Consider the following 26022-nt stretch of genomic DNA (forward strand, 5'->3'; position numbering starts at 1 on the left):
CACGTGATCTAGACTCTATCCTTCCCTTAATACATTCCAAAACTATGTTTACCTTTTTTGCTGGTGCATCACACAGTTGACTCATGTGCAGTCTGTGATCTATTAGTATACCCAAGTCTTTTTAGACTAGCTGTGGCTTAGTTCTATTCCTCCCATTCTGTAGATGTAATTTTCTTTTCTTGCCCAGATGTAGAATATGCAATTCTCCCTGTTAAATACCATTCTATTAGTCGCTGCCCATTGTTCAAGCTAATATTAGCTGATAGGAACTCTGTAGGGGTTTATTAAAACCCTCTGGCTTTGATTCACAAAAATCAATGATACACAACTGCTGCCATTGCCTGGATTCATCCGGAACTAAATGAGATCCCATCACTGTTGCCCAACAGAACCACTGCGGCCAGTGATTGGGTGCAGTAGTCAGGCGATTTGAACATTGCATCATCAGAAAAACATTCAATGATACGCTATTCAATTTACCTCACCACTTCAAGAAGGGGTTGTATTGGACAATTTTATGTGGGAGGAGCAACGTTTCAATTTTCACCTCGTGGCAGAAAAGCTACAATTGGCCCAAGCCACAAATATATGAAAACTTAAATCTATTTCTATTTACAGTCTTCAAAAAGACTTTCCTGATGCTATGCTCTCCGTAATCATGATAGTAGCAAGGCCTCTTGTAATTGCAAAAGTGGTCAGGGTGATGAACGTCACCATCATGATGTTAAATTAGTAGGCTAGACTGCACATTCAGTAAGCTGTCAATCAAGCAGAGGACAGTGGGACAAAGTGGGAAATAGAGCCAAGGAGGCAAAGGCTTGGGAAGTGCTTTGACACTCCCAGAGCACTTAAACTTAATTTGCATATGAATGAAAACAGCATTTTTTTTTTTCACTCAAGGTGCAACAGATTGGGAAGTAAAAGCTCGTTCAGAGCGTATAATCGGTCGCCCTAGTCTGTTCATGGATGTCACACAGCTACAGTATAGCCCCTGGATGTGGTTGATTTTCCAAGCAAACCGAATAATGCATGCAATATAAAAAGGAAGCTCTGACACCCGTTAGCAATGCGGATGCGACTGGCCTTATTTCTAATTCTAATATGGCTGACTGACAGAACCCAGCCCAAAAGGTGTGGATGACATTAGCTTTCTAAAAGCAACATGACTACATAAACCATTTGAAAGATTCTTTTTAGGCTAATCTCTTTCTGTCCTTTTAATCTTCCTGAAATACATTCCCGAGAATGACCTGCAAGCAATGTCCTGGCGGCTCCGCACCTCAGCATCCGCTATACGATCCAGCTATCCATGACACTCAGTTGTTTAATCCTTCTCACTAAGGTATACAGGGTTAGATCAAAGGGTGACAATGGCGCTGCAGATCAGGTGCGGCCAGAATCTTACCTTCTTCTCCCACGGTGACTGCAAAGATAAAAAAGAAAACACACAAATAGTACACTATTAGCAGAATGACTAAATTAGGGCACGTAATAATTCAATGTGCAATTTACAGTTCTGAAGAGCAGATGAGCTCAGTAATTAGGACGCATGGCATGCTCCCATTGTAACTGGGTCGTGGTGGGAAAATTACTCTATGGGTCATACAAATCAATGAAATTACAGAAAAGTAGATATTGGGCCAAAATCAGAGAAACTATAACACCATGTGATTGAACACCAAGGTAATTGCAAAGAACATTACCATGAGTAACTTCTTGCTGCACGGAATATGAATACAGAATTGCTACACAGAGATCTGTAACTATTTTTCACTGCTCTTCTAGAGAAAATTGTGGTAGGAGATTAGACCTACAGTGGCTTGCGCAAGTATTCACCCCCTTAGCTTTGCACCTATTTTGTTACATTACAACCTGTGTTGATATACTTTTGTAATCCAATTTGTGTGTGATGCATCAGCACTAAATAGTCTAAGTTAGTGAAGGGAGAAAAATATAGGCATAAATTAAATTTATGGCATCAAGTAACTAAAAATTGGCATGTGTATATGTATTCAATCCTTTTGCTATGAAGCCCCTAAAAAAATTCTAGTGCAAGCAATTACCTAAGTCACTTGCTTAGTGAATGGAAGTCCACCTGTGTGCAATGTAAGAGTCACATGGTCTGTCAGTATATACAATTTACCTTTTCTGAAAGGTCACAGAGCAGGCAACACCATTAAAGGGACACTGTCACCTGAATTTGGAGGGAACAATCTTCAGCCATGGAGGCGGGGTTTTGGGGTGTTTGATTCACCCTTTCCTTACCCGCTGGCTGCATGCTGGCTGCAATATTGGATTGAAGTTCATTCTCTGTCCTCCGTAGTACATGCCTGCACAAGGCAAGATTGCCTTGCGCAGGCGTGTACTATGGAGGACAGAGAATGAACTTCAATCCAATATTGCAGCCAGCGGGTAAAGAAAGGGTGAATCAAACACCCCAAAACCCCGCCTCCATGGCTGAAGATTGTTCCCTCCAAATTCAGGTGACAGTGTCCCTTTAAGCAAGAGGCACCACTGACCAAAAAACACCATGAAGACCAAGGAGATCTCCAAAAAAGTCAGGGGCAAATTTGTTGAGAAGTACAAGTCAGGGATAGGGTATAAAAAATATCACAATCTCTGTTGATTCCTCAAAATCACCATCAAATTCATTATCATCAAATGGAAAGAACATGGCACCACAGCAATCCTGCCAAGAGAAAGGGCTGCCCACCGAAACTGCAGAGTTCCCAAGCAGAGACTGGAGAAACGGTCCATACGACCACAATAAGCCGTACACGCCATAGAGGTGGCCTTCATGGAACAGTGGGCAGAAAAACTTACCCACAAAAATTGTAAGGTTCATTTAGTGTTTGCCAAAAAACATATGGGAAACTCCCCAAATATATAGAGGAAGCTACTGTAGTCAGAGGCGACAAAAACTGAAGGTAAACGCTATGTCTGGCGCCAAACCAACACAGCTTAGTGAAACATGGTGGTGGCAGCATCATGCTGTGGGGACGTTTTTCGGCAGCGCGGTCGAGGAGAAGATGGACGGTGCGAAATACAGGGATATTCTTGAGCAATGCCTGCTTCAGTCTGCCAGTGATTTGAGTCTTTGACAGAGGTTCACCCTCCAACAAGAAGTGACCCAAAGCATCCTGCTAAAGCAACACTCGCGTGCTTTAAGGGGAAACGTGTAAATGTTTTGGAGTGGCCTAGTAAAAAAACATTAATCAAGTTCAGGATTTGTGGTCAGACTTGAAGATTGCTGTTCACCAGAGAAAACCATCTAACTTGAAGGAGCTGGAGCAGGTTTTCCTCAAGGAATCCCAGTGGCAAGATGTGGAAAGCTCAGAGACTTATCCAAAGTGACTTGCAGCTGTAATTGCCGCAAAAGGAGGTTCTACAAAGTACTAACTTTAGGGGGGTGAAAAGTTAGGCACACTGAAGTTCACATTTAATGTGTCTTATTGGTTGTTTGGTTTACAATAAAAAGAAAACCAAATGTTCACAGTTGTAGGCATGTTCTTTACATGAGCTGACGCAAACCCTCAAAAAAAAATTAAAACAAATTAGAGGTTGTGAGGTATTAAAACACAAAAATTGCCAAGGGGGTGAATACTTTCGCAAGCCACTGTAGTTGATTTCTTAAAGAAACGGACATTTATGTCCAAAGGTTGTATCTAGTATTGTAGGTCAGCCCGTCACTTGAAAGGATTCAAGGTTTTTGCCACCTAATCTGAGAGCAATATAATATAGAGACAGGAACCCTAATTCCAGCAATGTGTCACTTGCTTGACTGCTTGTTGTAATTTTGATAAAATCGGTTTTAATCAGCAGTAAATCACTAGAGGACCAATATACCTGCTGCCATGTAGTCCTCCACATTCATGAGCTCTGTATAACAGCGCCCCCACCATTGATTGGCAGCTTTCTGCGTACACTGCATAGGCAAAAAGCTGCCAATCAATGGTGTGGGTGGGTTTATACAAAACTTAGAAGTCAGATAACTGTTTGATTTACATAAAATAAAACAGATTTTATAAAAAATACACCACATAGCCCAGTAAGTGACACGTCGCTGGAATCGGGGTCTCTGCTGCAACATCATGCTGCTCTCAGGTGGGGTTGCAAAAACCGGTTGACAGATTCCCTTTAAAAGTGAGCCGGTCATGTTAGGTAACTTTTCAGAATTAGTTTTCATGTGTGTACATAAGGAATAACAATATTTATACAACTAATTTTACACCAGTTCTCCTGTAAATTTAATCTCAAATTTCAGCTATCGCTGAAATATTGAGTGGACATTGACTGCTGTAATATCTCCCACACGCTGTACACAGTCATGAGTGATTTCAGCTTTCCTGTCTGGATTACATTATAGAGCAGTGTAGCTGTGAATCCAGCACTCTGAATACGCACTTACTAGAAAGCAGGAAGACCGACATATGTGCATCTTTCACCCTGATTCTCAGTCTACGCCCCTTTCTCCTCTCAACAGGTAGCTGTAATCTGATCCCTCAGCGAGGGGACATTCCATCTTTTTTTTTTTTTTTTTTTTAACCAAGATGGATTTTAGCTATTTTTCAGAATGAATGGAGTTTTAGGAGGTAGCGGACTTAAAAGAAGTAGCTAATAAGTGGAAGTATATTTCTCGGATTTTTATTGAGCTAAACAGCGTATTAGTGACCAATGAATTGGACCTTAGCGGTCATTTCCAATACAGCCCAAGGACAAGAGTGCCACTGTTTCTTGCTAAAAGTAGTCATGTTTATCCAATCTCTGAGAACCCCTCTAGTGCATAAAACGAAAACCAAGTAGATATTTAAGCTTCGTTGTACCTTTCTGTTGAAGATCTCTTTGGTCATGATATAGCCTGGTCACTCGTTCCATTAATTCCCACTTTTCACAGCAGCCCTTGTAATTTACAAAGTTTCTGGCTAAAATCTCCTTCAGCTGCCGCACAGACAAGGCCTCAATGTCACTCAGGCTGCGGATATCAGAGAGGGAGGCTCTCCTTCTTCCAGGCACCAGCAGCTCCTCCGAGTCCGTGGACTAGGAACAGGAGAATTAATTACCAATTACAGTCACATGCCCGTGGCTCCCTTCTCTTTATGCAATCTCACAACCTAATTTTGGCTAGAAAACAAAGCTATAGCGTAGCTGTAGCGCACTACCTCGTCCTCATCCTCAGGCGGGTCATTTGTCACTACTTGTGGCTGGTCTTCTGCTGTTGAAGATACGTTCTGGTTTGCCTAGATAAAGAAAAAGAAGGAGAAGCCATTACCAACATGTGCAGAATAATAGAATTCTAAAAAAAAAAAAGCAACCCATTTAAAAGGGGGAGTCCATTGCGTTGATAAACTCGTCTTAACTACTGTACTCTTTAGTGCAAAAACAACAATAAATAACTTTTCCTTTTTGTTATTTTAAAAATGTAAAAGATGAAAATATATAATTTTGCCCCAAATACAAAGGAAATGTGTCATCTTTAACCCCTTCACCCCAGAGCTTTTTTCGGTATTAGCGTTTTCGTTTTTTGGTCCCCTCTTTCCCAGAGTAATAACTTTTTTATTTTTCCGTGAATATGGCCATGTGAGGGCTTATTTTTTGCGGGACGAGTTGTACTTTTTTTTTTTCATGAAGTTTTTATTGGAATTTTCAAATTTGGTACAGAAAAAAAAGAAAACTGTGGGATATTATATTACAGTATACAATCGAAGAACAGGAAAGTATACCCAGTTAACATACAAACACAAACGACATAATAGGGGAGGGGGGGGGGTAGGAAAGACCTGAGAGGAAATTGTATTATGTCCATACACAGTTGGCCAGTTCAATCGGAATTCTGAGAATTAGAGTACGTCATCCGAGATGTCGGTATGGCGAACGGGGTATGGTTTGCATATTCTGCCCATGGAAGCCAAGTAAGCTCAAATTTGCCCACTTTGTCCGTGAGTATGGCCGATAACCATTTATCATGTACCAAGAGAGGCGTGATTTAACCTCAGATAGCTCTAAGTTTGGTTTTTTCCATGCCGCTGCTATAGTTTGTTTGGCTGCTAGAAATATAAATGTGATGAGGACTCGGGAATATTTGGAAATATTGGGAATACGCTGATTTAAGAGGGCTTCCCAAGGGTTTTTGCGGAGATTGACATTTGTTATAGTTATAGAGAGGATCAGGAAGTATATCCTGGTCCAAAACCTGCGTACTATTGGGCATAGCCACCAGATGTGCATCACATCCCCTGTAGAGTTCCAACCTCTAAAACAGTTTGGGGAGTAATTAGCGACTGCTCTAGCAACTCTGGCTGGGGTCAAGTACCATCTAGTTAGCACTTTACAATTGGTCTCTAGCATGAGAGTGTTTAGCATACCTCCAGTGGAGGACCATATTTGGGTCCACTCTGAGTCTGACAGGGTAGAACCAATATCGGACTCCCAGCGAGATGTGTAGCCTAGGCTTCACCTATGAGAGGGTGAGTTAATATGCAAATAAAGGAGTTATAATGCCTGGAGCATGTGGATTTTGACGGCATCTCTGTTCAAAGGGAGTAAAAGAATAAGGGGGTATAGAATTTAAGAGTGATTGGACAAAATTTTTAAGTTGTAAATAGCGAAATATTTCTCCCGGAGGGAGATGATGTTTTTCGCTCAGGGCTGAAAACGGGATAATCCCATCTATATTGAAAAGATGGTGAACTTTTGTTATTCCCGCCACAACCCATAAGCGAAAATTTCTGAGAGATTCTACACCCGGGAGAAACTGGGTATTACCCCAGAGGGGGGCCAAGGGCAGACGAGTTGTACTTTTGAACCACATCATTGGTTTTACCATGTCGTGTACTAGAAAACAGGAAAAAAATTCCAAGTGCGGTGAAATTGCAAAAAAAGTGCAATCCCACACTTGTTTTTTTGTTTGGCTTTTTTGCTAGGTTCACTAAATGCCAAAACTGACCTGCCATTATTATTCTCCAGGTCATTACGAGTTCATAGACACCTAACATGTCTAGGTTCTTTTTTATGTACTGTAAGTGGTGAAAAATAAATTCCAAACTTTGCTAAATAAATTGCGCAATTTTCCGATACCCGTAGCGTCTCCATTTTTTGGGATCTTGGGTCGAGTGAGGGCTTATTTTTTGCGCATCGAGCTGAAGTTTTTATCGATACCATTTTGGTGCAGATACGTTTGATCACCTGTTATTGCATTTTAATGCAATGTCGCGGCGACCAAAAAAACTTAATTCTGGAATTTTTACTTTTTTTTCGCTAAGCCGTTTAGCGATCAGGTTAATCCTTATTTTATTGATAGATCGGGCGATTCTGATACCAAATATATGTAGGTTTGATTTTTTTCATTGTTTTATTTTGAATGGGGCGAAAGGGGGGTGATTTGAGCTTCTATATTTTTTTATATTTTTAAAAACTTTTTTTTACTTTTGCCATGCTTCAATAGTCACATAGGAGGCTAGAAGCTGGGACAACTCGATCAGCTCTGCTACATAGATCCGATGATCAGTTCACCTCTATGTAGCCAAATTGCTGACTTGCTATGAGTGCTGACCACTGGGTGGCGCTAATAGAAATCCGGCACTGAACCATAGAGGTCTCAAGGTGACCTCTGGTTGTCATGCCGACGAACCGATGACAACTGATCACATGACGGTTGTCACCGATGTGTGTATTTACGGTCCGATGGCTGGAAATGCGATTTCAATGCTGCTGTTAGGGTTTGACAGTGGCATTTAACTAGTTAATAGCCATGGGTGGATCATGATTCCACACGCGGCTATTGCTGGCACATGTCAGCTGTTCAAAACAGCTGACATGTCCCTTAAAAGATGTTGGCTCACCGCCAGAGCCCACATCAAAGCGGGGGGTACCGACATAAGCGTAATAGTACTTCGAAGAGGTACTATTATGGTTAAAGAGGTTGTCCAACCTGTAATATACAACACCTCTATACATTTTGTTTTTTTGTTTCTTCATTTCACTTCATGCCCTGCAAAACACTTAGTTCACCTGCGGCTCTACCAAACTTGACAGCTCCCTGGACTTCATCTAAGCACACATCCAGAGCTGGCACCGCCCTGGTCTCAGGGTCCAGCACAGCCCTAGCCACACTCATTGACTGTCAGTAATCTGCCCCTGCGCTGACCTAATCACTGCAGTATTGGAAATAATAACTGAGCAGTGTCCTGTGTGTGCAAAGCTGCACAATTACTACACTCTACATCACATCCACAGTGGTGATAGAGCCTCACATGTCCCCCACATCACATCCACAGTGGTGATAGAGCCTCACATGTCCCCCACATTACATCCACAGTGGTGATAGAGCTTCACATGTCCCCCACATCACATCCACAGTGGTGATAGAGCATCACATGTCTCCACATCACATCCACAGTGGTGATAGAGCTTCACATGTCCCCCACATCACATCCACAGTGGTGATAGAGCTTCACATGTCTCCACATCACATCCACAGTGGTGATAGAGCCTCACATGTCCCCCACATCACATCCACAGTGGTGATAGAGCTTCACATGTCCCCCACATCACATCTACAGTGGTGATAGAGCTTCACATGTCTCCACATCACATCCACAGTGGTGATAGAGCCTCACATGTCTCCACATCACATCCACAGTGGTGATAGAGCTTCACATGTCCCCACATCACATCTAGTGGTGATAGAGCTTCACATGTCCCCACATCACATCTAGTGGTGATAGAGCTCCACATGTCCCCACATCACATCCACAGTGGTGATAGAGCCTCACATGTCTCCAAATCACATCCACAGTGGTGATAGAGCGTCAAATGTCCCCCACATCACATCCACAGTGCTGATAGGGCCTCACATGTCTCCACATCACATCCACAGTGGTGATAGAGCTTCACATGTCCCAACATCACGTGGAGGGATGGATGCACATTATACTCACCTATGTATAAGCCTTTTCCTTCCTGGTTCGTCCTCCTGCTGCCTCACAGTGTGTGCTAGACAGGGAGACTGGAGCAGGAGGGCGAGGGTCTGGCAGAGACTGGGGACGGTTACACCAGCCTCTGCCAGATATGAATACTCTAGTCTGGATGTGAGCAGCTCCTCTAGAATCAGGAGACAGCTGCTCACATGCCTATTTGTGCCATCTAGGACACCATGCAGAATGCTGACAGGGAGTATATTACAAACTTGTCAGAATTCTGCATCCTAGATACACACAAATTACACAGAAAAGCCCTTTTAGAGATAATTTCATCTTTGACTTGCTTACCTGTTCACAACAGTAATTTTGACCAGGGGTGCACAAACTTTTACATGCCACTGTAGATCTTAACAGTTCATTTTATTACATTATATTGTATTACTTATAATATTAAGATAAATGTGGATTTCTCTGTAAGACACGTTATCAAGTCATCATGTTATTCAACTTTCTAAGACCTACATGCCCATATAGATGGCTTAGGAGTGTTGATCCTACTTATAGATGCCCTTTAAACTGTAAAGTTTATCATCAGATATCATTTACTGATCTGTACAAAACAATCAATTTGAATTCTAGAGGTGAAGGGTAAATACCTTGGGGCATAACTATTATGCATTTAGAATCAAAATTATAATTCTAAATTAGTTATTCACAAAATTTTAAAACTTTCTGCTTCCAATAAACCTATCCATCAAGAACAATTCTAATAGCTCAACACAACTAATATTACAGGTGGTTTCTCAACATTCTAAACAAAATTCCACTGCAGACTACTGCACTCCCAGTATTTTTCAACCCCTTCAGGACAAGTGTCTTTGGTACTTAGTAGAGCACCTCCTGCTGACATAACCTGCATCAAACATGATGCATAGCTGGGCACTAGCTTCTGGCAGAAACTGAGGATTCTTGGTCATTCCTCATCAGCAATTGCCTCCAGTTCACTAATATTCTTATGTTTACATGCTGCAACGGCCTTCTTCAAAAAATGTTTATGGGGCTGCACCATATTCTTCCAGGACCTCTTCTGAAACCCAATATTGGTGGACAATGAAGTACTGTAGGTTTGTGATCATTAACAAAGACAACATTTTTTTGTGCATTTTGATCAGTAAATGTGCACATCTTAGAGATCCGTCACGGAGACCTTTAGTGTTTAGAATGCGCCTAATTGTGAAAACGGAAACCTTTTGCCTCCTGCCACCAGGTCTTTTGCAATCACGCTAGTGTTTCTTGATCACCTACCTAGTCAATGTTCCTTTAACCCCTTAACAACAATCGATACGCGTTAAAACGGCGTTCGTTAAGGGCCCTTATTCCCTCATTGCAGTTTTAAAACAGCAATCGGGAAATGGTTAAAGCGCCCCCCAGCATTGGAAATTCTCTAGGGTTTTAGTTACCAGGAGTAGGCGAGACCCTGGAGAACATGATCAGGGACGTTTTCTCAGTCCCCGATCACATGATCACCATTATTCAATAAATAACGGCGATCACGTAAAAATAAAAGTGTGCCAGAATTAAATGCCACAGGAGAGAGAAATTAGGTCCCCAAGCCTCTTTGGTACCTCCGCCATTCCCCGTCGCTCTAGCTGCATCCACTTATTTTATAAATTATTTTATATTTTTTATTCTTTGCCATTAGGGTTAGGGTTGAAGTTAGGCTAGGGTTTTTTCAAAAGTTAAAAAAATTATATATAACAGCTAGTTTTGAGTAGAGTTGAGCAAATTTTTCCAAATTCGGTTCCAATTATGATCTGCTGCGAATATTGTTTTTGCAATATTCACCAAACACAGCCAAACGTCATTGGAGTCATTGGGAGTAGAAATGACCGAATATGTTCGGAAGCAATCGAACATAAAATTCGGCACGAATAGGGTGACATTATGGCACGAATATGGCAAATTCAGATTTGGCGACCGATTCCGAACATATTCACTCAACTCTAGTGTTGAGCACAAGTGCTCACTACTCAAGTTTGCATCGGTGTCGCTTGAGCACCCACGATACTTGGCGCATACCCGAGCATCCTGATGCAAACTCGAGTAGCGAGCACGTTGATCTCAACACTAATGATGACATGTGCAATATGAAGACCTAATGTTATCGAATTCTGTGTCGTACCTGTGGGTTAAAAATCCTCACTATACTCCTGGATAAATTCCTTGAGGTGTGTAGTTTCCAAAATGAGGTCACTTGTGGGAAGTTTTCACTGTTTATGCACATGAGGGGCTCTCTAAACACAATATGGCATCTGCTCTCTATTCCAACCATTTTTGCAGTCAAAAAGTCAAATGGCGCGCCTTCCCTTCCGAGCACTGCCATGTGCCCAAATCGTTGTTTTCCCCCACATATACGGTATCGGAGTACTCAGGAGAAAATGAAGCACAAAATTTGTTGTGCAATTTCTCCTGTTACCCTTGTGAATGTAAACAATTTGTGGCTAAAACAAAATTTGTGTGTAAAAAATGTCCATTTTTTCCTTCCAGATTACATTAATTGCTGTGAAGCACCTGAAAGGTTAATAAAGTTCTTGAATGTGATTTTGAGAACTTTAAGGAGTACAGTTTTTAGAATGCTGTCACTTTTGGGTATTTTCTATCATATAGACCCCTCAAAGTCACTTCAAATGTGATGTGGTCCCTAAAAAAATGGTTTGGGCTGCCAAACTGAATAACATTTCCTTTTTCATTTATGAAGTTCTCCTCTCCATTGCAAAAAAAAATTAAATATTAGAATTCCAAAAGGCTGTTACTAGTGATTTGTCTCTGTTGAAATGTACTTTTTCCCCTATTTTACACTGGTCAATCATAAGCCAGCAGCAACATACTGGGGGAAAAAAAAAAAAAAAAAAGAACACGCCAAGAAAAGTTTAGAGCAGGTTTCTCAGTGTAAGTTATGTGATGACTGACAGTCTGGTCTCCTCCCTGATCTTACTGCAAAGCTGGGGATGATCACAAAGAGCAGAAGCTGAGCAAAGATGTGTGATTATATACACCTTTCATCACTGCAGTCAGTGAGGGGGGAAGGGCAGTACAGAAGAGCTGAATGCTGCCTCATTACAAACAAGTCTGCAGCTGCAACTCTCTTCTCAAAGTGCTGGCATATTGGTCAACCCCATGCATGCAAGAAGTACTCAGCTCCAATGAAAAATCTCAAGTAATACGCTATTGAACTTAATTACAACCTAAACATCTATATTTTATTACGTTTCACTTCTGCAGTCACTCTATCATGATGAAGCCAGTATAACATGCTCAAACTGGTGAAAGGTCCTCTGTAAGAATGGCATTTGGTGTGGGAGAAACTACTTTTTGTTTTGCTTGATTTATTGCAAATAGCAATACGTACATAGAAAAAAAAACTTCTGGAATGCAACAATAAAATAACGGAAAATAAAAGTTTGGTCATTAAGGCCTCAAGGCCTGGTCCTTAAGAGGTTAATCCAAGATTTGGGAAATCCATGGGACAACAGACATACATGCATTATATGGAGTTCAATTGGGAAAGTGACAACTCAGCAGGAAACACGATATATTTACGATTATATAAAAAAAATACAATATCATATACAAAAGATGAAAATGAAGGATCTCATTCTATCATTGGTTATGTTGGAATAGAAGTGGATGGTGCTGACACAAAACACTGATGAAAGGGGTTTCTAGGATTTCTTGTTCTTGGGCTAATTGGAAGAGCAAAGTAAACCCCTTTGAAAAAAAACACTTGGAAAATTGAGATGCACTATACAAGTTTCTTCTTCTTTGTGTAGCAGTGTATATCACCTTTTCGACCATTTACTGGTCATCTTAAAGGGAACCTGTCACCCCCAAAATCGAAGGTGAGCTAAGCCCATCGGCATCAGGGGCTTATCTACAGCATTCTGTAATGCTGTAGATAAGCCCCCGATGTATCCTGAAAGAGAAGAAAAACCGGTTTTTACGTACCGGTAATAGGATTTTACGGAGCCACGACAGCACCCCTACGAGAGAGGGGATTCGCCCACCTTCCGGACAGGAACCTACAAGATTTAAAGGGGCGGTCCCCCTCATCACTCCAGTTTGTGTTTCAGAGCAGAAGGGACACCGCCATTGAGTTAGTACATAAACATATATACTTAAACATTACTAAATACCATCACCTTCTAAAGAGTGATTTTTTTTTTAAAAAGCACACTTTCCCCAAAGGGGTGCAGAAACCAGTGATCAACTACGGGGGGGAAATGTGCGGGTGCTGTCGTGGCTCCGTAAAATCCTATTACCGGTACGTAATAACTGATTTTCCTATCGCCACGACAGCACCCCTACGAGAGATTTTCAAAGATCAATCACCTGGGGGGGGACTACAGCACTAAGTACTGTACGGCCAAAAACTAAATTGGCCTCTGAAGATAAGTCAAGACGATAATGTCTATAAAAGGTGGAAGGAGATGACCACGTTGCCGCCTTACATATTATGTCTATGGAGACGTCCGCTCTTTCCGCCCAGGATGAGGCCATGGCTCGAGTGGAGTGGGCCCTGATGCCATCTGGTGGTGTCTGGCCTTAAGCAGTATAAGCAAGATACGAGGGGCGATCCAAAAGTAATGATAATCAGTTATTTCTATTGCACACATAAATTAAAATAAAATGTTTTCTTCTCTCTTAGGTACCCACTAGTCCAGGAAAAAAAAATTACTTAAATAGACCACGATTCCCGGGAGCTACATTCATTTGAATATGAACTGCCGAGGAGTGAACATCAAAATGGAAAAAAACGAGCTCAGAGCTGTCATCAAATACCTCTGCTTGAAAAAAGTGACTACCAAAGACATACACAGCGAATTGGTGGAAACATTGGGGGACTCTTCTCCTCCATATTCCACAGTTGCATGCTGGGCCAAGGAATTTAAGCTGGGAAGAACATCGACGGAAAATAACCATCGTGAAGGACGCCCATCCACATCCCTCAATGAAGAAAACGTGAAAAAAGTTGAAGAAGTTGTATTGGCAGATCGAAGAGAGGGTCAAGATCAAGAATTTTTTTCGAAGGGAATTCTAAGTTTAGAAAAGAGATGGACTAAATGTATAGACTTGTTAGGAGACTATGTAGAAAAATAAATTTATTTTTTGACTATATTCATTGTGTTTAGTATTGATTATCATTACTTTTGGATCGCCCCTCGTATATTGCATCTCTTATCCATCTGGCGATAGACGCCTTAGTTACACTCGCCCCTTTCCTTGGATTCTGAAAGGAAACAAACAGAGCCCTACTCTACCTCCATGGTTCTGTCTTGTGTAGGTATTCTAATAGAGCTCTTCTAACATCTAACATGTGATATTTCTGCTCATCAGCTGAATTTGGATTGTCACAGAAAGATGGTAAAATTATTTCTTGACTTCTATGAAATTTGGAAGCTACCTTTGGTAGGTATGCTGGGTCTGGTTTTAATACTACCCTATCCTGAAAGACCATTAAATAAGGAGGATCTATCGACAATGCTTGTAAATCACTCACTCTTCTAGCAGAGGTCAGGGCTACTAGGAAGGCTGTTTTTAAAGTTAAATTTTTTATGGAGACAGAATCTAATGGCTCAAAGGGGGGTTCTGTTAAGGCGTCTAAAACCAAATTTAAATCCCATGGTGGTAATCTAGGAATATACACTGGGTTACTACGTTCAGTGGCCCTAATAAATCGGGAAACCCATCTATTTCCCGCCACATCGCTGTTATATAATGCCCCCAAAGCTGATACTTGGACTCTAAGGGTATTTACCGCCAAGCCCAATTCTCGGCCCCTCTGTAAAAATTCCAGAATAGCCGGAATTGGAACCTTGCCTGAAAAGGGATTTTGGTAGAAGGCAAGGAACTTTTTCCAAGTTTTAGCATAGATCTTAGTAGTAAGCTCTTTTCGGCTATTTAAAAGGGTAGATATGAGAGCCTCTGAAAACCCTCTTCTCTTCAATAACTCCCTCTCAAATTCCACGCCGTCAGATGCAGGGATTCCACATTGGGGTGACTGAACGGACCCTGAGAAAGAAGCTCCGGACTGATAGGCAGTACCCAGGGGTCAGACACAGACATTGCCCTGAGTAACGAGAACCATGCCCTCCTGGGCCAAAAGGGGGCAATCAGGATCACTCTCGCCCTCTCCTCCCTGATCTTCCTGAGTACTATAGGGATCAGACAGATTGGGGGGAACACATAAGCCAGAGGGAAATCCCAGAGTATTTGAAGGGAGTCTATTATACAGGGCTTGTCCGCCAACTGAAGAGAAGCGAACCTCCTGGTCTGTCTGTTCTCTCTCGTTGCAAATAGATCTATAACAGGCAACCCCCATAGGTCTACTATCTGTTTGAACACCCGTCGATTTAGAACCCATTCTCCCTGACGTAGAGAATGACGGCTGAGGTAATCTGCCTCTGTGTTGAGCTCTCCCCGAATGTGAACGGCTGACAGAGAGCGAAAGTGAGCTTCGGCTATGTTGAGTATGTCCATGGTGGTGTTCATTAGAGATCTTGACCTTGTACCTCCTTGATGGTTGAGATACGCCACTACTGTTGTGTTGTCTGACTGGACTCTTACATGTGAATCCTGCAGAGATGATAGCAACACGAGTAGGGCCTTTTTTTTACAGCCGTGAGCTCTTTCCAATTCGAGGACTCTTGAGCCTCTAAGAGAGACCATTGCCCTTGAGTCCAAACATCTCCTATATGAGCTCCCCATCCTATCGGACTGGCATCGGTTGTAACCATGTTGTCTGGAACTATACTCCAGCGTACTCCTTTTTCTACATGTCCCCTGTTTAACCACCATCTCAAACTGTGTAGAGTGGCGGCGAACAGCCTGAGTCTTCCACCTAATTGCCCTTGAAGACTCCTCTCTGCATCCAAGACCTGGGCCTGCAAAACCCAAGTGTGGAATTGAGCCCACTGAACGGCTGGGTATGCAAGACGCTAGAGATCCCAGAAGGGACATAGCGTCTCTCAAAGTCAGATCTGGCCTTCTTGTTACCGTACTGACTTTGTGCACAATTTTCTGCTTTTTCTCTTCCGGAAGGAAACATAGTTGCTCTTCCGAATCTAGCAGAATACCCAGGAAGGTTTGAGTCGTTGATGGTTCCAATCTTGATTTTTCCATATTGACTATCCAACCCAAGTCCTGTAAGGAAGATATTACATGATTTAGGCGAGTACTACACTGAAAAAACGAATTTCCCACTACCAGGAAGTCATCCAAGTAGGGTATAATTAACGTATCATGTTCTCTGACATGGGCCATTATTTCCGCCATGACTTTAGTAAACACCCTCGGTGCCATAGATAGACCAAATGGCATTGCAGTAAACTGAAAGTGTCTGACCTGGTCGTTTAAGCGCACCGCCATTCTGAGGAATTGTTGATGATCCTGGTGAATGGGCAGATGGTAATACGCATCTTTTAAATCCAGGACTATCATATAACATCTGGGAAAAAGAAGTTTAGTCGCCGTTTTAATAGATTCCATTTTAAAGGCATGGTAATTTAGAGGTTTGTTCAATCTCCGTAAATTTATGATGGTTCAATAGGATCCATCTGGTTTGGAGATTAAAAATAAAGGGGAATAAAACCCTTTCCCCTGCTGATGTTTTGGAACCTCCACTATAACTTCCTTCCGTCTTAACATTTGGACCTCTTTTTCAAGGGCCTTTTGTTGGTCTAAGGAATCAGGGGCAGTTAAGATATAAAAATCAGAAGGTTTTTGCCGGAACTCTAATTTTAACCCTGAATTAATTATACCTAAAACCCAATTGCTCGCAGTTATTTTAGCCCACTGAAATATTTTAACCTGCCCCCTACCGGAAGATCTTTATTAGCGATAATTTCTTCTTCTTCTTGAGGAAGATGATGAGGCATTAAAGTCCGAACCTTTCTTTTTCGGGTCTGTTGGTTCCCAGTCTCGGTTGTGGTAAGGTCTTCGGTATTGGAAGCGTCTCCTGAAGGTATTCCTAAAGGTAGGATTGAAAGCTTTGGGAAAACCTTCCTTCCTATCCTCAGCTTTAGCTAGGATATCATCCAATACTGGGCCAAACAGGTACTCACCCCTACACTGTATTGTACACAGTTTAGCTCTCGCCTGGGCATCTCCTTTCCAGGTCTTAAGCCATAAGGCCCGGCGAGCAGCGTTTGAGAGACCTGCTGATCTTGCTGCTAATTTTAAAGAATCCACCGATGCATCCGCTAAATACGCCACCCCTTCCCGTATTTGCGAAAGGGAGTTCAGCATCTTGTCTCTGGGCACACGTACACGTGCTAGAGATAGCAGGTTTGAACGCCCCCGCAGATGATTCCCATACTTTTTTCAAAAACATGTCCGCCTTCCTATCCGACGGATCTTTCAGAAGGCCCACGTCTTCCAGCGGCAAAGCACCGGCTTTAGACGTAGAAGCCACCGCTGCATCCACTTTCGGGACTTTCATCCATTCTGCCAGATCATTGTCGTCAAAGGGATACCTTCTTTTGGCTGATGATGGCAGGAAACCTTTATCCTGTTTATCCCATTCCCGTTTTATAAGGGACTTAACTGTATCCACAACCGGGAATGCCTTACGACTCCTCTGGCACAAGCCCGCAAACATTATGTCCTGTGCGGACCTTGGTTCCTTGCTCTCTGCAACACCCATGGTAGCTCGGACTCCTTTAACTACCATGTCCATGTTATCCACTGAGAAACAAGGCCTTCCCTCTTCATCTGAGGATGATGGAGATGAGGAGCGGGAACATTCACCTTCTTGCAGGGACAGGCTAGATCCTGGAGATATGTCCCTGCCCGACCTTTCCTGGCAGCTGCCTCTAAGGGAATAGCTTATTTCCTCCCTGATGACCGCTCTAAGGTCTGATGACCGAAGGGTGGCTTCCTCTTCTAAGGTCTGACAGATGCAAGCCTGACAAAGCCTTTTAGTATAACTGTCAAGCATTAGAGTCGTGCATAGAGCACATTGCTTGTGCTTAGATTTAGCTGTTTTTTTCCCCTAAAACAAAGCACAAATAACAGACCATATCAGCACCAGGTGTTTTGTTAACACTCACCATAAGGCTGAATCTGTGAATACCGGTTCTGGAGGAGTAGGATCCAAATGTGACGCTGGGGCGCTCGCACGCTGCTGCCCCCGTACCACGCTGCTGCTGCTTCTCCTTGAGCGGCCGCTACCGCTCTTACTGTGCTGCTCCGTTCCCTCTCCATGAGGGTGCTCGGCTTCCCCTACTGAGGACATAGCTGCACACATCATTCCATAGGCGCCGCTCTTTTACAACGCTGCAGCGCTCCTCCCCCGGCTTACCCCGGAAGTGTAAGAACTACTTCCGGGTTCACCAGCGCCGGTGTGAACGCTGCACCGCGCTCAACTGCGGACCAGGACGGCATTGCCCGACTCCTGGGACGCACTCCGCATGGCCAGACGAGGGGGAGGTCTGCAAGCAGGACACACCCGACGCTGCTTCAGAGCCCACGATTCTGCCATTCCTAAAGACACCGCGCAGAGGCATGGAGGCCCGGGTAAGACTGCTGATTTTCCCTGCAGGCTCCCGCCGTCCGGACAGGAACCTAAACTGGAGTGATGAGGGGGACCGCCCCTTTAAATCCTGTAGGTTCCTGTCCGGAAGGTGGGCGGATCCCCTCTCTCGTAGGGGTGCTGTCGTGGCGATAGGAAAAGAGGTTATATTATACTCACCCAGGGGCGGTCCGATCTGATGGGCATCGTAGTCCGGTGCGGGGCCTCCCATCTTCTTACGATGACGTCCTCTTCTTGTCTTCACGCTGTGGCTCTGGCGCAGGCGTACTTTGTCTGCCCTATTGAGGGCAGAGCAAAGTACTGCAGTGTGCAGGCGCTGGGCCTCTCTGACCTTCCCCGGAACCTGCGCACTGCAGTACTTTGCTTTGCCCTCAACAGGGCAGACAAAGTACGCTTGCGCCGGAGCCGCAGCGTGAAGACAACAAGAGGACGTCATTGTAAGAAGATAGGAGGCCCCGGACTGGACGCCTATTGGACCCGAACAGGACCGGGACCGCCTCTGGGTGAATACAATCTAACCTCTTTTTCTTACCTTTCAGGATACATCGGGGGCTTATCTACAGCATTACAGAATGCTGTAGATAAGCCCCTGATGCTGGCGGGCTGAGCTCATCATCGATTTAGCGGGTGACAGGTTCCCTTTAAGGCCATCTTAGGATATGAGCATATGTTTCTTTAGCACTCGGTCAGGCGGAACCCACCTGAAAAAGCTCTGAGTAACCGCTACAAAGAATGAACGCAATGCACAGCAATGTGCATGTGTTCAGTCCATGTTCATTCTTTGGGGGGCTGCCGCTCAGAAACCACTCACTATTTAAAATTACAAAAAAAAAATGGTAGTTACCTGCCGATAACGGTATTTCTCTGATCCCATGATGGCACCACGGAGAGAGAGGGGTCCGCCCCCAGGGACAGGAAACCTACAGATGAAAAAGGGCGTACCTCTCTCCCACATCAGTTGGATTACAGAGCTTTATACAGAACTTCAGCTGCAACTCAATATTTGCACAAATTAAACTTAACCTATTTAACTTAACAGAGGCACCATGACTAAAATTAATTACTAGTACATTATCAAGTGCACACCTGTGTGTGAAAAGGGAGGGAATATACGGGTGCCATCATGGGATCAGAGAAATACCGTTATCGGCAGGTAACTACCATTTTCTCTATCCCCATGATGGCACCACGGAGAGATTTAAATAGATAGAGCTATTAGAGAGGGACCACTGCCTCTAGAACCCTTCGCCCAAAGGTAGGATCAGAGGAGGTCAAGTCTAAGCGGTAATGCTTGAAAAATGTAGACTGGGAAGACCAAGTGGCCGCTCTACATATCTGTTGTATTGAAGCGCCAGCTCTCTCCGCCCAGGATGATGCCACTGCTCTGGTCGAATGAGCTTTTATGTTCTCTGGAATGGCTGTCCCACAGGATGAGTAGGATAGGGCGATGGCGTCTCTTATCCATCTTGCTAACGTGGCTTTCGACGCTTTTTGTCCTTTGCGTGGACCCTGGAAGCAGACAAACAGAGCCCTATCCTTCCTGCACTCCCTAGTGGCTGATAGATATGGGACCAGACATCTTTTTACGTCTAGGGTATGCAGTGTTTTTTCCCCCTCATTTTTAGGGTTGGGAAAAAAGGAGGGTAAAGAAATTTCTTGCGTTCTGTGAAACTGTGACGCTATTTTAGGGAGATAAGCCGGGTCAGTTTTTAGAATGACTCTGTCATCAAGTATCTGAGTAAAGGGCGGGCATGAAGATAACGCTTGTATATCGCTGACACGACGAGCTGAGGTTAGGGCCACTAGGAGTGTGGTTTTTAGAGATAAGATCTTTAAAGGAACTTCTGTCAGGGGCTCGAAGGGAGGTTTGGTTAGAGCGTTTAGTATGAGGTTTAGATCCCATGGGGGAGAGTTGTGGAGGGGAATTGGTCTGGACCTAGATGAGGCTTTAATAAATCGCATGACCCAACGATTTCTGGCCAGATCATAATTATACAGTGCTGCCAAGGCTGCTACCTGAATCTTTAGAGTGCTTGTAGCCAAACCTCTTTCCAGACCTTTCTGTAAAAATTCAAGGACTTTCCCTATAGGAATTTCCCCGGACGGGTCTGCCCCTGATACTGATATGAATTTTTTCCACACTTTTCCATATAATCTAGTGGTTACGGGTTTTCTACTCTGTAATAGAGTGGACACCAAGTTAGGAGAGAATCCTTTGTCCCTTAGTAACCTCCTGTCAAAAGCCACGCTGTCATGTGTAAATTTTTTACATTGGGGTGAAATACTGGACCCTGGGACAGAAGTTTCAGAGTGTCTGGTAGAACCCATGGACTTGATATGGACATTTTTCTTAGCCAAGAAAACCATATTCTGCGGGGCCAGAATGGCGCTATTAGTATCACTGTAGTCCCCTCCTCCCGAATTTTCCTCAGCACTAAGGGGATAAGTGACATTGGAGGGAACGCATAGGCAAGGTGATAGTTCCAAGGAATTGTCAATGCGTCTAGAGCTACAGGGTTCCCCCGGGGATCGATTGAGCAGAATGTTTTTACTTTGCGGTTTTGACTGTTCGCGAATAGGTCTATTACTGGTAGGCCCCAGAGATTCACGATCTGATCGAAGACCGATTGGTTTAGCTCCCACTCTCCCTGCTTTAAGCATGTTCTGCTCAGGAAGTCTGCAGTTTGGTTTTCGGAGCCTTTTAAGTGGAGAGCTGTCAAGGACTTTAGACTGTATTCCGCTATGTGGAAGATGGATTGGGTTACCTCCATCAGAGCTCGACACCTGGTTCCCCCTTGGTGGTTTAGATTTGCAACCACTACCTGGTTGTCCGAAAAGACTTTTACGTGATGACCGTGCAGGAGATATAGGAAGTGTGTTAGGGCCAGTTTTACCGCTAGCAGTTCTTTCATGTTGGAAGAGTCTAGCTCTTGACTTTTGTTCCAACTCCCCTGTGCCACTTGATCGCCTATATGTGCTCCCCAGCCCCAGGGGCTTGCATCCGTCGTTAGAATCTTCTCCGTCGGTAGCGCCCAAGGAACCCCTTTGGTTAGATTCCCTGGGTCTGCCCACCATGCTAGGGAGTGTATCGTGTTTGGAGAAATACTTAACTGCCCGTCTAAATTTCCGTGCAGAGATATGCCTAAATTTAAAGTCTCTCATTGTAGATCCCGGGAATGAAGTTGTGCCCACTGAACTGCCGAAATGCAGGCAGTCATAGAGCCCAGGAGGGACATTGCTCTCCTCGGAGTGGTGACTGGGGATACCGTCAGCTGTAACACGGACTGTCATTTTTTGTACCTTCTCCTGAGGAAGATAGCATGTCTGCGTGATCGAGTCTAGGACTATCCCCAAGTACTCCTGTACCCGGGATGGCACCATTTTGGACTTGGGTATGTTTAGCAGCCACCCTAGACTCGACAGAGAAGCAATGGCCAGATTCAACTGTTGTTCGCAGTGTTGAAATGAGTTCCCTACCACGAGTAGGTCGTCTAGATAGGGAACTATTAAGATATTCTGTTCCCGTATGTGGGCCATTACCTCTGACATTATTTTCGTGAATACCCGAGGAGCGATAGCTATCCCGAAGGGGAGAGCCCGGAATTGGAAGTGTTTTACTTCCCCTTGGATATTCACTGCCAGTCTGAGATATTTTTGGTAATCTCTGTGGATGGGCACATGGTAATATGCGTCTCGTAAATCTAGAACAGTCATGAAACACAAAGGAAAGAGTATTCTCACGCAAGATTTTATGGTCTCCATTTTGAAATGTTGTATCTCCAGTAAACTGTTTAGTTTTTTGAGATTTATGATCGTTCTGTACGATCCGTCCGGTTTTTTGCGGAGGAAGAGAGGAGAATAGAAACCCGTGCCTCTTTCCTGGTATGGAACTTCTTGCAATACGTCTTTCTGGATTAGGCTCAGAATCTCCTTCTGGAGCGCTGACTGTTCGAGTGATTGTTTTTGAGGCGTTACCATGAAGGAGTTGCCGGGAGGAACACGAAATTTGAATTTGAGGCCTTCTCGTATAATACCTAGAATCCAAGGACTGTTTGAAATTCTTTCCCAGGCTGGAAGAAACTCGGCTAGTCTCCCTCCGACCCGGGGAGTACCTTCATTGGGATTTTTTATTATCTGGAGGGGGCGGTTTGTTGAACAAGAAGCCCCTGTTTTTGTTTCTTCTGTCTTCCCATCCGTCTTTATTTCCTTTTGGAGGTCTTCTGCGCATGAACTTTCTGTTCCGAAAGGAACGCCTATATGACTGGTTGGGGAACCCGGGAAAAGATTTCTTTTTATCTCCTGCTTTGTCGAGGATGTCGTCCAACGTTGACCCAAACAGGAATTCACCTTCGCAAGGTATTGAGCAAAGCTTGGTCTTTGTCTGCAGGTCCCCCGGCCAGCATTTTAGCCACAGGGCGCGTCTTGCGGCGTTTGAGAAAGAAGCCGACCTGGCTGATAATCTTGCTGAGTCCACCGAAGCGTCCGCCAGAAAAGCTGCTGCCCCTTTCATCATGGACACTGACTTTTGTATTGTCTCTCTTGAGACTTTCTCTTTTAGTTGAGAATCCAAATGCTCAAGCCATACCATTAGAGCACGGGCCGTGCAGGTGGCTGCGATGGCTGGCTTTAGACCCCCTCCTGCCGCTTCCCAGGAGTTTTTTTTAAGAAGGTGTCTGCCTTTTTGTCCATTGGATCCTTTAGAGTGCCCATGTCCTCGAAGGGCAGAGCGAACTTTTTAGAGGCCTTTGCTATGGCCACATCCAGTTTGGGTGCCTTGCTCCAGGATGAGCAGGCTGGGTCATCGAACGGGTACTTTCTCTTGGGGGTCAAGAGAACTTTTTTATCCGGTTTCTTCCATTCTTTCTTGATCAAAGAATGAATTTTCTCATTTATTGGAAATACTCTTCTTTTCTGTTGTTCTAGTCCGCTGAACATTATGTCCTGTGCTGTTCTTTTAGGGCGTTCGTCTACCAGACCCATAGTTGTTCTGATGGCCTTTACCAATGCGTCTGTCTCCTCGATGGGGAAGCAACTGCGTCCCCCCTCTGATGATAGTGAGGAGGTCTCGGATGTCGATGAATCATTAGAGTCAGATGTCTCGTTTTCTGATTCGTCTATACTGGACTCGGGAGACTTATGACCTGACCTATGTTTTTTCTTCGGAATTTTAATGCCTTTGAGGGCACTTTCCACTTGATTTTTTATTAGAGTTTTAAGGTCTGACGCGAACGCCGGAGATTCCTCCTGGATGGTTTTTTCTATGCAGGACCCGCATAGCTTTTTTTCCCCTGAGGAAGGTAGCTCTTCCAAACATATCGCACACACTTTGTGCTTTGATTTGCCTGTACATTTCCTTCCCTAGGAGAAAAAGTAATCTCGTATTACATTACTACTTTCACGTAGATCACTCACCCCTTACGACTAAGAGATACCGTCTCTGGCCTCGGGACTGTATCCACTGGATTCGTCGCCGGCCGTGTATTTCCCCCAGAGACTCGGCTGCGTTGTGACCCTGAGCGTCCGCTGCTGCTGCGTTGCTGGGATGAAGCGTTCCCCTTGCGCTGATGTTGTGAGCGCGGATGCAGTACTTGCTCAGGTGATGATTGTGCACATTCCTGTGCCTCTTGTGGTTCTTTACCGCTCATAGTGGCTCCGCACTGCGTTTGCCAAAAGAGAGGGTTTTCCACGTTTCCTCTACAGAGAACGCTGTTTTTTAAACTTGCCGCCGGTAGAAGCGGTCATCTGCGCATGCGCGCGCGTCACTTCCGGTTCGCGGCACAGGCGTCCTATAGGGAAGATATTATTGGGGAAGCCTGTGCGCGCGTTCTAACGTTCCGCCCCCGCCCGTACTTCCGGTTTGGGCGGCGGTTCAGCGGTGACCTGCGGCGCTTATGCGTGCTCTAGCGCTCCTGATGATGGTAGCGTAGCCGCCGCTACCCCCATGCACCGATTAGCGGTGCAGAGGCTGTAATGGTGACCGCCGTCACCTGCCTCTTTCCTCCCCCTTTTTTTTTTTTCCTGGGGAAGGCAGGCTCGAACCTCTTCACTGCCTTCCCCTGCAACACTCACCCGTAGGGCCCGCCGACCCCCGTGGTGGTGCCTCAGGGTCGGAAGAAAAGGGGGGAGAAAACCTGCTGGACACAGCCGTGACAGGGCGCCCCCTGTCAGGAACCGACCGGCCAGCACCCTGGAATCCCACGAAGAATCCTTCAGGTACGTCGCTGTAGGTTCCCCGTCAGGGACAGGAAACCAACTGATGTGGGAGAGAGGTACGCCCTTTTTCATCTGTAGGTTTCCTGTCCCTGGGGGCGGACCCCTCTCTCTCCGTGGTGCCATCATGGGGATAGAGAAAACACAACAGATACCAGCAGCCTAGCTGCTGCAACAAACGCCGAAATAAGACACTGCTTACAATTTTCCTTTAGTTCATTCGCATTGAAAATCTCAGCGGGTACATCATCGTCTAAAAAACATCAGCAGGATTGGGCACAGTAACCTACAGACAGTGTCAGGTCGGTGCCGATATAGTGATTAAAATGATACCAGGGGTGATGAAATCAGTCTTGTGGTTGTCGTTTAATCTTTATTTGTAGTTTTCAGTTAACAAGATTCTCGTACTGCAGGTGAGTCTTCATGTGGTGCTCTGCTTAGGTATTCATACTGATGGCTTCTGACAGGTCACTGATCCCTCACTGATTTGCCCCTTATTTTACATGCTGATCATTATACAGCTCTGGCAAAAATTAAGAGACCACTGCTAAATGTTCAGTTTGTCTGATTTTTCTCTTTATAGGTATATTTTTGAGTAAAATGTAAATTGTTCTTTTATTCTATAAACTACTGACATGTCTCCAAAGTTCCAAGCAATAAATTTTGTATTTATTTTCTGAAAATGAGAAATGGTCAAAATAATAAAAAAATGCCGTGCTTTCAGACCTCAAATAATGCAAAAAAAAAAAGCAAGTTTATAATCATTTAGAGTTTGCATCTCGGCTTTGGGAAAATGGCCGCCGCGATCTCTTCTGCGCACGCGCGGCATCCCGCGGCCATTTTCCTGAAGCCCCGTGCAGCAGAGCACTCCATCTGCGCACGCGCGGCCCCAGGAAGATGGCCGCCCCCACCGATGAAAGGGATGACAGCGCAGATCGCGCGCTGTGTCTTCACGTGGGCGCAGGGAATTCGGACCTTGGACATGCGCACACCACTACGCCACCAACGGAAAGCTGGGGAAGAAAAGAGCGCTGTGAACACGCCCACCTGACCAGACCAGCCTGATTGACAGGCGAAAACGGCGACTTTGGTAATGTATTTCTCAGCATACATGGGGAATCGGGGTACACTACATACACTATAGTAACACAGCGCAGGCCCTATTTAACAGTATTTATAGCTCAATCTGAAAAAACGGGGTGACAGGTTCCCTTTAAGCAGTTCTTTGTTTGATGGCTTGTGACTATCCATCTTCCTCTTGATCACATTCCAGAGGTTTTCAGTGGGGTTCAGGTCTGGAGATTG

The 26022-nt window shown here is 44.4% G+C and overlaps 1 protein-coding gene across 2 annotated transcripts in view; it reads right to left on the reverse strand.

Annotated features, from left to right (window-relative positions):
* The window catches only part of RFFL (ring finger and FYVE like domain containing E3 ubiquitin protein ligase), a 152827-nt gene that overhangs the window by 12919 nt on the left and 113886 nt on the right, over positions 1-26022 (reverse strand). For both annotated transcript variants that reach the window (XM_069757394.1, XM_069757393.1), the window contains exons 4-6: positions 5160-5237; positions 4824-5037; positions 1406-1423 (exon numbers count right to left, since the gene is read on the reverse strand). In XM_069757394.1, coding sequence (XP_069613495.1) covers positions 1406-1423; positions 4824-5037; positions 5160-5237 — 310 coding nt within the window. The remainder of the gene's footprint in view (positions 1-1405; positions 1424-4823; positions 5038-5159; positions 5238-26022) is intronic.

The sequence above is a fragment of the Ranitomeya imitator genome, chromosome 3, assembly GCF_032444005.1.
Source record: "Ranitomeya imitator isolate aRanImi1 chromosome 3, aRanImi1.pri, whole genome shotgun sequence".
Lineage (NCBI taxonomy): Eukaryota > Metazoa > Chordata > Amphibia > Anura > Dendrobatidae > Ranitomeya > Ranitomeya imitator.